General features: G+C 44.3%; 1 protein-coding gene across 1 annotated transcript in view; it reads right to left on the reverse strand.

Moving 5' to 3' along the window:
- Nucleotides 1-15065, reverse strand: part of SLC13A4 (solute carrier family 13 member 4) — a 39937-nt gene that overhangs the window by 2044 nt on the left and 22828 nt on the right. Inside the window, exons 8-15 of the mRNA XM_083700332.1 lie at nt 14566-14756; nt 12805-12924; nt 7267-7368; nt 6141-6242; nt 5025-5122; nt 3347-3477; nt 1529-1690; nt 379-516 (exon numbers count right to left, since the gene is read on the reverse strand). Coding sequence (XP_083556458.1) covers nt 379-516; nt 1529-1690; nt 3347-3477; nt 5025-5122; nt 6141-6242; nt 7267-7368; nt 12805-12924; nt 14566-14756 — 1044 coding nt within the window. The remainder of the gene's footprint in view (nt 1-378; nt 517-1528; nt 1691-3346; nt 3478-5024; nt 5123-6140; nt 6243-7266; nt 7369-12804; nt 12925-14565; nt 14757-15065) is intronic.

The raw sequence follows: 15065 nt of genomic DNA on the forward strand, positions 1-15065 counted from the left end.
TCATGGGCATGTGGGTTCCGACATACACATGTAACAGAACTGGGATAATATCTGAATGGAGGGTGGAGGGGGTGCATGCACAGAAACCTTTGGCACTTGTGTGAAATTATTTACCCTACTGTACAGAGGTAAGAGGCTCTTCCTTGGTCCCCATTGAAGATTCCTCAAGCACACTCCTTGTGCAATTCACAGAAATGTTGACATCCAATCTGAACTCACAATTGAAATGAAATATGCTACCCAGTTTCAAATTTGGGGGGAAACCATCATTTAAGCACTACAACAAAACAGTTGCAGTGTTAAGTGATTATTATCACTGCCCCTTATCTAACCAATTTGATCACTGATCATTCCGGATGCATCACTCTTGGTACTTACCATATCTTTGATCTGGCAGTGCCCATAATTGAAGACAATGGCATTTGGGGGGTTGCCCACTGGCAGCATCACCGCAAAAGAGATGCACATGGTGACAGGGATCAGGGTGTACAGAGGGTTGATTTGTAGAGTTTCTGACTGGAAAGAGAAAGGGGAGATATGAGCATTTGTAGTAGATATGTCAGGTAGTAGATAGAATAAGGTAAAAGGTAAAGGACCCCTGGACGGTCAAAGGCAACTACAGGGTTGCGGTGCGCATCTCACTTTCAGGCCAAGGGAGCCGGCATTTGTCCACAGACAGCTTTCCGGGTCATGTGGCCAGCATGAGCAAACCGATTCTGGCACAATGGAAACCAGATCGCACAGAAATGTTGTTTACCTTACTGCTGCAGCTGTACCTATTTATCTACCTGCACTGGTGTGCTTTCAACCTGCTAGGTTGGCAGGAGCTGGGACTGAGCAAAGGGGGCTCACCCCATCATGGGGATTCAAACTGCTGACCTTCTGATCAGCAAGCCCAAGAGGTTCAGTGGTTTAGACCACAGCACCACCCACATCCCTTAGTGGATCGAGTATTAGATCAAGGCCTCCAAAGTGGTACCTGTAGGCACCACTGCACCCAAGTCCCCTTGTCCTTTCATTTTTAAAATTTGGGCTGGCGGGGGTGCAGGTTCTGGTTGTTTGCCCTGGGGGAGGGGTTGCCTTAGGTTGGGGGCAGAACGTTACTTTTTTTGGTCTGTGTTTTATTTGTTTTGTGTGAGGGGACTTGGTGTTTTGCCTTCTATTTGGGAGGGGCGGTTGAGCACCATCCATTTTTCTTCTGTGAAATGGGTATTTTGTAGTGTCCACAACAGCTTATGGGTCCTAAGAGGTTGCTGATTCCAAGACTAAGGCAGCAATCTTATATCCAATTACCTGAGAGCGCTTACTTTTAGGTACGCACGTATAGGATTACTCTGCAATAATAAGTTTGTTTCAGCACGTTTTAGGGTTTTCATTTTGTATTGTTTTCAAACTTATTTTTCAGTTGTATTTGTACTGTTTTAAAAACCATTTTAGCTGTTTTAAAGACATGTCTGCAAGTTGCCTTGAGACATATCTGTAACTAGGTGATTGATTGATAATAAATTGATCCAAAGTCTGTACTCACCATGCTGCATAAAATAGGTAGGAAGATGGTTATAGTTGCTGGGTTACTAACAAACTCTGTTACTATGGAGACCAGGACACAGGCCAACAGACTGACAGCCCAAGAGGGAAGGCTACTCAGGGATAACATTTGTCGCCCAATCCATGTGGAAAGGCCGGAAGTCTGTGGGGGAAAGACATTGGGTGAAAAAAACTGAAGTTGGACATCTCCAGTCCATCAGCATCTTTTCACGACATCAGTCTCACTACTCTGCAGGAATATATAACTGAATACACATATAACTGAATACAGTGGTACCTCAGGTTACAGATGTTTCAGGTTACAGACTGCTAACCCAGAAATAGTACCTCGGGTTAAGAACTTTACTTCAGATTGAGAACAGAAATCATGCAGTGGCGGCGTGGCTGCAGCAGGAGGCTCCATTAGCTATAGTGGTACCTCAGGTTAAGAACAGTTTCAGGTTAAGAATGGACCTCCAGAACGAATTAAGTTCTTAACCCGAGGTACCACTGTACCAAGTTGGGCTATGTGGTCTGGGTTCTGCTAAATTAGCAGAAGATAGCACAAGGACCCTCAATAACACAATGGGGCTTTCTCTCATCTCTGCCCCCACCTTCCAAATGCCCTGCTTGGAGATACTTTCTTCGATACCTTCCTGTCATGGAGCAAGAGGAGGCAGTGGGCTTGATGCCTGGTGGAGAAAGAGAGTTTACATGGGCCAGAAGCCAGAGAAAAGACATTGGTTACTATAGTTTTCTTAATAATTGCAGCAATGATTATATTTAGATTAAAATGCTCACAAGAACTTTTGTTCCCCAAGTAGGTTTTCCTCATAAATTTAAGATGACCCTACAATTCTGATTTGGCAATCCCTGTACAGTAATCAATTTCTGCAAAACTGTATGTGTGCTCTTAGTATAGTGCACTCTTGCATTTTTTATTTTTTAAAAAGTGGTTCAGAATAGTGAGTGGGGGATCTCTCATCCTAACGGGAGATTGCTGAAAGAAATGATCTTCATGTTGCTTCCACTTCAGTATGCTTATGTTAATCTTGCCTTCAGAGTAGAGTAGGGAAGTGGGGGGTTTTGTTTTGCTGTTTAGTTTTAGCTATTTACTTGTTTTTATCCTGTATTTTATTCTGTGAATCGCCCTAAGATCGTATGATGGGTGGTATATAAATCTAATAAATAAAATAAAATAATAAATAAATAAAAATAAACTAAGGATTGAGCCTGGGGTCTTCCTGCAGCCACCAGGAATTCTTTGGCATCATGCTTTTGGTCTATTGTGATTTTACTAAGTGGATTGCATTAACATTCATTTATAAATTTTGCTCAATGCATTTTTATGTATTGCTGGAACCCATCCTGGAAATCATGTCAACATGATGAAGGGTGGTGTACAAATTAATAGAACTAAATCAATGTTTTTGACCCACTCCTAAATTCGGGAGGGACCGAGGGTCTCAAAATGGGGTGAGGATTTCCAACTGCAGGGAATTCACTGCAGTGCTGAATTCACTTCATCTCTAACTGTGACTAGGCCCCAATATTACAGTGAAAGTCATCCAGCCATATAATGTCAGTCCAGTGTCATAGGGACATCTGTAGAACAGGAAGGAGAAAAAGAGAGAGGGAGGAAGCTCAAAGAATACTACCTTAGGGGCACCAGGGAGAGTGAAACTGAGTGACTAGGGGGTGTGTGACCTGAGATAAAACAGCATTCTTTTGAAGAGAGATGCATCATTGTTAAGGAGCTCTGACCTGTGTGGATCCCAGTTTTATAGCACAGGGGGTTATCTGGGGATAATGGTGTTACCTTGCATCCAGCTGCTAAAGCATAACCTCCTCCAACCAAGACGACAATCTCCCAGGGCATGGTTTTCTCAAAGTCCTTCCAGGTGATTATTGGTTCCCCTGCGTTAACACTGGTGGAATTCGGAACATCTCCTGCATCAAAGGAAAACACACATAGAAAAATAAAATTGTCATTTCCCCAGGTTCTTTTGCAAACTCAGATTGGCGTGGAACACATTGTCAGGAAATGTTCACAAAGAAACACAGAGTCCTGGAACAGGACTGACAGGAATGAAGACATCCTCCCTCTGCATTGCTTGCTTGCTCTGAACTTTTTTTTTTTTAAAAAAAACAAAACCCACAAATCTTGTTAGAAACTGAAGCCTATATGAAACCACTTACACTGAGGATGTGCCGAAAAAGAAGGCTTGGGTTAAAAGTAGTCTCACTTAGCAGTCGCAAAAGGCCAACATTTTCTTCTGAGGGGCAAATTGTTGTTCCTGTTATGCTTTCAATTTGTTGAAGTGAGTGTGTGAAGCAAACTGTGATCATGCCCAGCTGAAACAAGCCTGGAGAATCTGAGGTAAGGAAGAGGCAGCCCCTAAATTGTGGAATCCCCCCACCACCACCAAAAGGTTTGTTTAGACCTTTAGCTTCTGCAATATGCTGAAGATACACCTCTTTAACCTGGCCTTTGATGCTATATATTGGGAAGGGAGGTTGATGGGAGAAAAGAGCTGAGAAAATGGAAGCTGACCCCAGCCAGAGTCTAGTGAAAAGAAAAGCTTCAGGGAAAGAAGTCTGGCCCTCCTATAAAAAGTAAGAATTTATTAATCTAGCAGAAGACCACTACCTTCTTTTACAGCAGCCTTACCCAATGTTTTGGACTACAACTCCCATATAGCTTAGCCAGCATGGTTGTATGATGCTGGGGTTGATGGGAGTTGTAGTCCCAAACATCAGGAGGGCATCATTTTAGGTAAGGCCAGTGTCAGGGAACTGCCATCAGCTCAGAGGCAAGAGATGGAAGGGCAGTTGTGTTACAGGGAGCCTCCAAAAATCTTGCGAAGCAGTTCCTCTTCTGGTGAGGAGGAAAGCCCCAGCTCCAGTGGAGAAGAGGTGCAGTGACCAGGGGATGCTAGGGAGAGCCTCAACACCAAGCTGAGCAAACCAGAGAGGCGGGAAATTCACCCCTGCCAGCGCCCATTCTGTGCAGTAGGCTCTGGTGCAGGGAGGGATGGAAAAGGTTGGGGGCGATGTGACTTTTATACTGGGGGAGGTACAAAAACCGACCACTCCCAGATTCTGCTAGCGACTGAGCCAGACATGAACTTACAACGCTCTTCACTGTAAATAGTTTGCACGAAGAATAAAGTCTGGAAAAGACAGGTCGGAGTCTTGCCTGTTTACTCTCGAGCAACCACACCATCATCTGACAGCCAGTTTTCAAGAAAGCCTCAGAGTTCACAAGCAAACTAGAATGCAAATGGCTGGAATTGCCCCCATGTGGTTAATCATCATACATCATTGCCTCTTACCTACGTATGTTACGCAAATGCTCCCAATGGGAGCCAATCTGGAAACAAGTATTATCTGAAGCTCACTGTTGTGTGTCCCCTGCAGGTACTTTGTGTGTGGCTGGAGACGAAAGGAGCTAATACAAAATGTGTTGAGTGCTCTTATGTTTGAGTCCCTCATACCTTTCCCCTTCTTTCCAAAGCATGGCTTCTTTGCTGGAATCAAGAAGAGGAGGAACCCAAGGAAAACAGAGACTGTGGCATCGGTCCGATAGCCTTTCCTAGGGAAAAGACATGGGAGTTGTTTATAGAAGGCAGGGAAAACAGGCAGCAGAGATCTGTGTGGCTCCTCCTGTTTCCTCTTAATGGCTTGTTGCAAGTTCTACTGGCATGCTGCTCATGTTCTTGCAGTTCTTAGACTCCATGTTGCATCCCCAAAACACCATGCCACATTTTTTATACATGTTATAGGAACAGTAACACCAGGGTGGGTCCTAATATATATCTCAAGTGTCAAAGGCCATGACAAAGAGATGTGTCTTCAAAATGCTAGGAAAACTACAAAACGAAGGTGCCAAATCTACCTCTGTGGGGAGGGAATACCACAGCATGGGGGAAGCCCCAAAAGATGCCCTCTCCAGAGCTGTCACCCCTCAAATCTCTGAAGGTGGTACAACAACAAAGGTCTCAAATCTTACAACCTGAGGGGGTCTGGAGGGAAGGAGATGGTCCTTCAGATATTTGGGGCTGAAGCTTCACATATGTATCCTCAGAAAAACTGAAAAACTACGCTTGTAAGCTGTGCCAGCGCATTTATCACCATAAATGGCTTAAGTGCAGCATAGACCGAAGGACTTGTCCACAAATTTATTGACAGCTGCACGCATTATTATAGCTAGGAAGTGGAAGGGGCAAGCATAATTTAAATGGAAGAATGGTATTAAGAGGTGTGGGATACATCTATTAATGATAAATTAAAATGTGTCATTAAGGTTAGATGGAGAATATGCAGGAGAAATGATTCTGAGGAGATATGGAGGGTGCTTGTAGAATTTGAACTGTTAAAATGGAAAGGGGTCAAACCATCGCAAGAGGTGTTGAAATTTTGGGAGGTTGGATAGTTACAATAGAATGCTCTCAGTGGTGGTGGGGTGTTTGCCTGATGTCAAATGTGGCACAGGAGGCCTCATTGACATTTCAGTATTAAATATTGCACCAAATATCACACGGGTCCTTCTCACCCACACTGCCCCTCCCAACTCCACTTGGAAAAGTTATTGCTATGAAGTAGGAACTTACTTTCCAAAGAAGGACGACCAGCCTGGGACAAATCCAGGCTCCCTTGTAAACCAGAGCAAAGTCATCAAGATGAAAAAGAACGCTGTCACCCATTCTGGATAACTAGAAAGGAAATGGGACAAGGGGAAACATTTAATACTAGAGAGGCCAATAAAGAAAGATTTTACCGATTAGCAATTAGCGTGTTTTTTTTTAGTTAAAAAAACAAACACTCAGCTCCTCAGTTGACAGCTGTGCATGTGTAGCAACGGGCAATTTTTCCATCCTCTCAGTTTCTCATTTTCCCAATCTTAAATTCTCCACATTAGTTTATGATTTTTTTCAAAGTAAAGAGTCTGCCTGAAAATCCATCATAATTTATTCTAATATGCACTTTTTGTAAGCAATTCTTTTCTAGTATGATCGTTTCTACAAAGCAGGTTCCCCTAATATAATGCATTTTTGTATGTCATGTTCATAATGTTAATTATATGCTTTTCTAGCTGCACTCTAACTTGATACATGCATTTCTGCTTGGCTGGAGAACTGTACTGCAAAATTCAGAGAAGTGTGAACTTCAAAGAACACCTGAGTTTTGCTTCATGTAATGTTATAGAAAGTACAAATTATATAACTTTGCCTTTAAATGCAAATCGAATCAAATTCTCCGATGCCCATGCATGAGAAGCAAAACCTATACAGTTCTTCAAATATTTAAAGGACTAGAAGACAGAACAGACTCAAGAGGTAACAAAGGCAGTTCCTGTATACCTAGCCAGACCATTGGTTCATTGAACACAGTATTTTCTCCGCTACTTGGCAATGGCTTTCCAAAGTTCCAAACAAGGAAAATGCTCAGTCCTACCTAGAGATGCCGGGGATTGAACTTGGGACCTTTTGAATGCAAAGCAGGTGCTCTACCACTGAGCTACAGCCCTTCCCCTTGGGTGAAAATGGAAGGGAAGCAGATTGTGGCTGAAGCTCAAGAGAAACTTCCTACTGATAGGAGCTGTTTGACAGACTGACTCGGGAGGTGGTGGATCTCTCCTTTCTGTAGACATTTAAGCAGAAACTAGACAGAATGCTGTGAGTGCTAAACCTGGTGATGTTTAATGTCCTTTCCAAAGCTATGACTCTATGATTTTACCTAATATTTCCCAGTTTCTCATATTCTTCCTGGATTCTCTTCTCAGACATCTCTTCCCGTCTGGTCTTCTTCTTCTTGCTTAGTGAACATGTCTCTTTAAAACTGAAAATAATGTGAGGCATGGAAACAGAAAGCAATTAGAGTTGTATAACTCGGTTTGCACCAAATATTCTCTATTTTCATCACTCAACTTGAAATCCATATACTGGATAAAGGTGAGCCAATTACAATCCCTCTCTCAAACCCACCCAAACTGTACCATTTTTGGGTGATAGTGAAAATAAACGGGGGTAGATCCCCTTCTGCATAGTTTCCACTGAAATGTGGTTTCTCTTCACAGGTGGGGAACCTGTGGCCTTCCAGAAGTTGCTGGACTACAACTCCCATCAGTCTTAGCCAATGTGCCCAAAAGTCAGGGATCATGGGCATGTAAGGAAAAACTGTGAATAAACTAAGAAAATCTCTTGCAGATATCCCACAGAAATAAATGGAATTTGCAGAGCAGTGTGCAATATACAGTGTACTTTTACGCAAAGACTATCACATCCCCAAAGTGAAGCATGGATGACAACACTTCTGTAGATGATCTGCACAAAATAAGGCAGGGGTTTTTGCTGTTGGCAAACTTTAATTTGTTTCTTTGCTCATTCCCAATATTTCAGGGCAAGCCCTCCTGATGTATCTCTCACACATGATGAAAACATAAAACACACCTAAAAACATATTTTAACAATTACAGAGATAACCACTTAAACCAGGGGTAGTCAATGTGGTGCTTTTCAGATGTTTTTGGATTCCCAGCTCCCCTTGCCCCAGCCAGTCTGACCAATGGTTGGGAATAATGGGAGTTGTGGTCCAGCATCACCAATCCAGCCCCTTATATTACATGTATTTGCATGACTAGCAACCAAAGGATGATGGGAGTTGTAGTTCAACAACATCTGACTAACATGTTGGCTACCAATAATTTAAGTGATTAAAATACCCAGCCCAGCACCTTAACTAAAAGCATACTGAAACAGGGATGGCTTTTCAGATGTTCTTGGAGTCCAGCTCCCACCAGCCCCAGACACAGCAGCCGATAGTCAACACTGAAGGCAGTGCATCCAATATCATCTGGAGGGCCAGAGATTCCTCACCTCTGAGCTAAAATGAGCTGGCCCCTACATCTCTACCACCTGTGTTTTGCAAGAAATGGTTCTGAACCCAGCATGAAAAGCTGGTGCAATCTGCACCTGAGCAAAGGGCATATCACAGTAAGCCCCACAGCACTCAGGTCAGGACTCTAGCAACAAGACTCTACCGCAGCAGTAGCAGCTTATCAGAAGAAAGTACATCAAGCCAGCTGGCCGCAGTTCTTGAATACTGCTGATGCAGCTGGCCAAAAGGCAGAACTTCAAACATAATGCCGCTGTTATTCTCCAAACTCCACTGACTCAGCAATCGGTCAAGTGACTCACGGAATCGACAATGCTTCTCCATTCACGATAAACCTGTTCTTGCTCTTTAGCCTCCTCAGGAAAGGGGCAGCTCAGTAGCAGAGCACATGTTTTGCATGAAGAAACCCCCAAGTTTGATTTCCACTTAAATGGTCATGGAGCAGACAATGAGAAGGACTTCTACTGGAGACCTTCAAGAGCCACTGCTGGTCAGAGCAAACAACAAAGGGCTAGAGCAGGGATAGCCAACACGGAAACTGTCAGACTCCAACTGCCATTAGTCTCAGCCAGCATAGTCAATGGTCAGAGATGATGGGAGTTGCAGTCCAGCCATCAGGAGGAAACCATGTTGGCTACCACTGAGCAACAACGTGGGATGACACAGCTTCATGTGTCCTTCTTTCTGAGCGCACAACTTATTGGGAAACAAGTCATCCTTTGGGAGAGCCAAGACATTCTATCTCCTAGCCTCACAGCCAGAAAATATATATTCATTTCTCTGAATCAACAGCACCAGGGAATCAAGTCTTGGCTAGTTTTGAAGCTTCACAGGAGTGACCCTATTTACAGGGTAGCTTCCTCCTCTGGTGCGTCTTTGTTTTTGTACCTCTTTGTACTTCTCCAAGCAGGATTCCACCACAACCCCTGCTCCTCCATGCTGCAAAGAGCAGCTGGAACCAAGGAAAAGTTGCCCTTGATGCAGCCTCCCACAAAGTTGGCTAATTTTGTGGAACCAAGGGCTGAAATCCAGTTACACAAAGTACCTGGGGACAAGGACACGGAACATAAAAAGAAGCTGCTGGATCAGACTAAGGGCCAATCTAGTTCAGCATCCTGTTCTCACAGTGATCCACCAGATACTGCAAGCAGGAAGTGAGCACAACAGCACACTCTTCACCTGCGATTGCCAGGAAATGGTACCCAGAGGCCTACTGTGTCCAACAATGGAAGCAGAACCTAGCTATCATGTCTAGTAGACTCCAATAGCCTTATCCTCCATGAATTTGTCTAATCCTTTCTTTAAATCACCCAAGTTGGTGGCCATTACATATCACTTATAGGTAAAATAGGTAAGGTAAAGGAACCCCTGACCCTAATGGTGACAACTGTGGGGTTGCAGCGCTCATCTCGCTTTACTGGCCGAGGGAGCCGGCGTACAGCTTCCGGGTCATGTGGCCAGCATGACTAAGCCGCTTCTGGTGAACCAGAGCAACGCACAGAAGCGCTGTTTACTTTCCCGCCGGAGCGGTACCTATTTATCTACTTGCACTTCATGCTTTCAAACTACTAGGTTGGCAGGAGCATTGACCAAGCAACGGGAGCTCACCCCGTTGCAGGGATTCGAACCACTGACCTTCTGATTGGCAAGTCCTAGGCTCTGTGTTTTAACCCATGGTGCCACCCACATCCCTATGGTGCAATAGTTGTAGTTTAATTATGTGGTTCTCAGCACTTACCTACTCAACTAGGGCTCATCATCTTCAATTCTGGGTATTGCCATGCAAGGTCCAGGTTTCTTTGCCTGATCTCTGGGTGGCAGGTGAATCAAGCAGGGCGTCCCAGTCTTCTTTCTCCTAACCTGCCTAGCCTGACTTCTTCTTGTGCTGCATTCACTCTCTCTTGCCTCCTGCCCTTCAGTTTCCCTTTCCTCTTTAAAGGGGTCTGGCCTCACCTCTGGCTCTGCCCTCTACATACTTGTGACAATTCCAAAGCCTCTTGTTGTTATCTAAGTCAATCTGAGGTAGGAAGGAGCAAATCTGTCAATTCTGGTTTCACTCAGTTTCTCATTTTCCTAGCCTTAAATTTAGTTTTCCACATGAGTTTGCAAATTCTTTTTAAGTTCTCATGAAAAGTTTTTGCAAGCAATTTTCCTTAATATAATGCATGTTTGTATGCATGCACAATTTTTTATGCCCAGTTTACCCAGCATATGCATTTTTGTATATGTTTGCCTGACCGGAGAACTGCATTGCAATATTCAGAGAAGGGCAAATTTTTAAGGATGACTATGAATTAGGTCGATTCACATTCAAATATGAACTGAATTGAATTTCTTCCCCATGATGTCATTCATAAATGACAGTGCCCACAGCCACATTGGGTTGGGTTGATGCTGGCAATGCCAGGATGGCACAGGGGCATCTCACCAAACCCTGACACTGTCACGATACGAATCAAGCTTCTGCTCAAACAAACCCTGTTCCAGAAGACCTTCTTGCCCCCATCTTCTCCCTTGCTTTGTCCTACACTTTTGACCCACTGTCTAGGTCAGAAAGAATAGTCTTTGGTGTCTTCACATATTCCCTCCTCTTGAACTATTGCAGCATCAGGTTTCCAGGGGAATATATTCCTGAATGAACTGCAGTAAGCAGGAGTCAGAGATTAATGAGCCTCAGAATCCACTAATGTTTCATAATAGGTTGCTAACACTTTAATTCCCTTACGGATTTTTTAAAAAAACCAACCCTCGTTAGAGAGAATATTTGGAACTGTAATGTGGAATGCAAATGCTCTTTGTGAAAGAACTGTGGATCATGTTAGGACTTGTCGTAGGATTTTAAATTATTTCTGATTTACTATAGCCCCCCCTTTTTTGCTAGGGAACAGACAACTTATGGGACTGAATGGTAAAGCACATGGAACAGATCCATATTTAATGCCAGAAAAAGCCAGGGGCAACCAGAGGTTTTTAACATCTTCCAGCTATTCATGTACTAGCATGAAAACTATTTCTTTATTTAGCATAGTTCTCAATGTGACTTGAAGAACAGAAGGCTCTGGTTTTTTTTAAAAAAAATAAAACCTCCAAATATAATTGATTAATAAACTCAGGGTCATGAGCCCCACATTGGGCAAAAGATTCCTGAATTGCAGGGGTTGGAGTAGAGGAGCCTCATGGTCCCTTCCAACTCTACAGTTCTATGGTTCTAAGGGAAATCTTCACCTGCCAACAACATGAGGACAAGGAAGTTGCTAGGCAGATATCATTTGGCAAAGAATTCCAAAGAGTGGGTGCCAACGCAGACAAGGTCCTACCTTAGATACCTTCCAATCTTTCATCTGAGGAGCAAGGATACATGAGCATCTCAACAGTCAACCAGAACAAAGCTGCACTTTTGCAAGCACATGGTGCCCGTGAAAAGCCAACAAACAGGACCTGGGAACAACAGCATGCTTCCCTCCTGCGATTCCTAGCAACTGGTATTTAGAGGCATACTGCCTCTGACAGTGGGACCAGAGCTTAGCCTCCTTCATGGGAACTAGCCATTAATAGCCCTCTCCTCCATGAATTTGTCTAATCCTCTTTTAAAGCAAGCTAAGTTAGTGGTTGTCATGGGCCAGGAGTCACCTTCATCTGCTGAGCAGGAGCAGGAGGCAAAGTGACTCCACCCGCTACTGATCAGCCTTCTTGCTCCTAGTGAGAACCAACTGGCTCCAGCTTTCTTAAGCAGGGTTTCGAGCCTCATTCAGTTGCTGGAAACAACATTTGTCATTACTGGCCAAACCTTGCTGCTTCTTGCTTCTTGTGACCTTGGACCCTCAGCTTTCTTGACCCCTGGACCGTCTGACTACATTGGCCTTTCTCAACTTGTTGGTCCCCAGATGTTGTTGAACTACAACTCCCATCACCCCTAGCTAGCAAGGCCAGAGCTCAGGGATGATGGGCGTTGTCTCCAGATGTTGTTGGACTACAGCTCCCATCATCCCTGAGCTCTGGCCTTGCTAGCTAGGGGTGATGGGAGTTGTAGTCCTGACCTTAGGACTGGACTGGACCTTGTATACAGACTCTGCCTTCAGGCAAGTTCCCCCCTGAGACACAGCTGGCTGGCTGGTTTCTCCCTCCACTGAGCTCTGCTGTGGCTGGCAGCACAGGACTACGACAGTGGCTATTACTGCCTCTTGTGGGAGTGAGTTCCATGGTTTAAGTATGCATGAATCTCCCAACATTCAGCTCCATTAGATGTCTTCCCATGACAAAAGTATTGGACATCCAATGATGCAAAATGGTGGACGTTTCTGTGAGCTTCTGCATGCAAAACATATGCTCTACTGCTGAGCTGTGCTGAGCTTTTACGAAGATCTTGCAGACCCCACTTACTTGCATCCAAGGAAAAGCCAATGCATCCAAAACCAGGTCAGCACCAGCATGATGAGGGAGATGGGTAAGCTGAGTAAGAACCAGGTTCCAAAATTCACCACTTCAGCATTGGGATAATGGCTGTAAGGAAATCAAAAACAGCCACTTTGTAGTATGCTTTTTCAGGCAGCATCAGGGACCTATACGATGCTTTTCCCTTTTCAAGTTCACCTTGTGTACTGCCTGCTTTAGGATGCCTTTAAAATACCAAGTAAACAAACGAACAGCCCCCAAAAAGATTAGTATAGCTCAGTTGGTTAGAGCATGGTGCTAATAGCACCAAGGTTGCAGGTTTGATCCCCATATGGGACAGCTGCATTGCAGGGGGTTGGACTAGGCGATCCTCAGGATCCCTTCCAACTCTACAATTTTATTATTCTATGAAAAGTCTTCATCTGCCAGCATCAGAAGGATAAGGAAGTTGCTATGCAGAACTCCCTTGACGTAAGTTCCATAATAGAGAAGTCAGAGCATTAGTTAATTTTGCTCCGTATTGGTGACTCCGACTCTCCATAAATCTTTCCCAGTCCTACCTGGATTGAACCTGGCTCCTTTTGCATGCCAAGCATGGGCCATAACACCGAGTTTCAGCCTTGGATGTGTAATCTGTGAAATGGCCTTCAGGGTAACCTGAGAGATAGCAAGTTTTGGCTCTTTGGTTGGCTGAGCAAACACAATAGGTTCCATTGTGGAGAACTCTATATAAGAGATCTTGAGGGGGCGGGGGGAATTCAGAGCACCGTCCTTAAATTCTGTTTTCCCCTCTCAGGCATTTTATTCCCTCCTCCTCTCCCCCCCCTGCTAATCGTTAAACAGTAAATTTGCATGAAAATATTCATAAAATCAGATCGTTTTTCTTTTGAAGTAGTTTAGGCATGCCTTTGGCTTCATTAATTTCCCATCTATTGTTAACATAATTTGCTACATTAAAAAGCATAATGATGTTGCACTTGGAAGATTATTACTTTGCAGGGGGAACAAATCACTAGAACAGATGGAGCCGTCCCAGAAACAAAAAGATCCCCCCCCCCGCCGCCACCTCCCCTTTAATTCCAGAGCCTGTAGTGATAAAGAATTAGAGAAGAGCGTAAATAGAAATGAAAAAAGAAGCCTGTTCCATCTAGGGTATGGTTAAAAAAGCAGTGACAAAGTCTGCCGGTTCAAATGTGTACTTCAGCGAGAACTCTCTTTTGAGGAGCCTGAAGCAGGTCACTATTTCTCAGTCTTTGCTCATCATCTGTTATACGGGGACTGTCTTTGCTTCCTTTCAGGGCTGTTATAAGGGTCACCAGGAACCAGCTCCATGGTGAAGGAATGACCGCCGGGTGTGGAGCACACTTCCACCCGCAGACAAGCCATAGAACACCAGGCCCTCTATTTAACCTTTGCTCTTTTGGTGGTCTGCCATGCCTTTGTCTCCTTCATCATACATTGTTCAAGGGGAATATGACGCAGTGGAAACAGGTGCCAAAATAACTTTGTACCACCCCACGATCTCGGGATTGGAAGATGTGTAAAGGTCACAGTCCAAAATGTATCTGACTGGATTTGCATATTGTGCTAATAAAAAGAGCCTCAGCAGAGCTAGCTGGCAGCTTGCTTGTGCACAGCTCACCTGCATTGCCAACTCCTGCCATTCACTTCAGATGGCTTGTAACCACACCAGGTTGCCAGGTCTATACACTGGTCTTGCTAAATGTGCACTGCGCATGCATTACTCACTTGTTGAAATACTCCAGGAAGATGAGGTTTGTGGAGGTGCCTATGATGGTTGTGAGTCCCCCAATGGTTGCCGCGTAGGAGATGCTCAATGAGAGGCACTTGCAGACCATCTGATCATGCTTGGTTGGGTACCGAGGCTTACTGCTTAGGTCTAAACTTTGAGGCTGAGGTGGCAGAACAAGGATCTGAGCCTGTAAAGAAACCACATCATTTAACACATGTTTGTATATTGTGACTCTTGGGTGTTGTAAGCTGCTTTGAGACCTACACCGTGAAAAGCAGGGTGTACAGTGTGGTACCTTGGGTTAAGTACTTAATTTGTTCCGGAGGTCTGTTCTTAACCTGAAACTGTTCTTAACCTGAAGCACCACTTTAGCTAATGGGGCCTCCTGCTGCCGCCGCGCCACAGGAGCACAATTTCTGTTCTCATCCTGAAGCAAAGTTCTTAACCTGAAGCACTATTTCTGGGTTAGCAAAGTCTGTAACATGAAGCGTATGTA

The sequence above is a fragment of the Podarcis gaigeae genome, assembly GCF_964106915.1.
Source record: "Podarcis gaigeae genome assembly, chromosome: 10".
NCBI classification, from domain to species: domain Eukaryota; kingdom Metazoa; phylum Chordata; class Lepidosauria; order Squamata; family Lacertidae; genus Podarcis; species Podarcis gaigeae.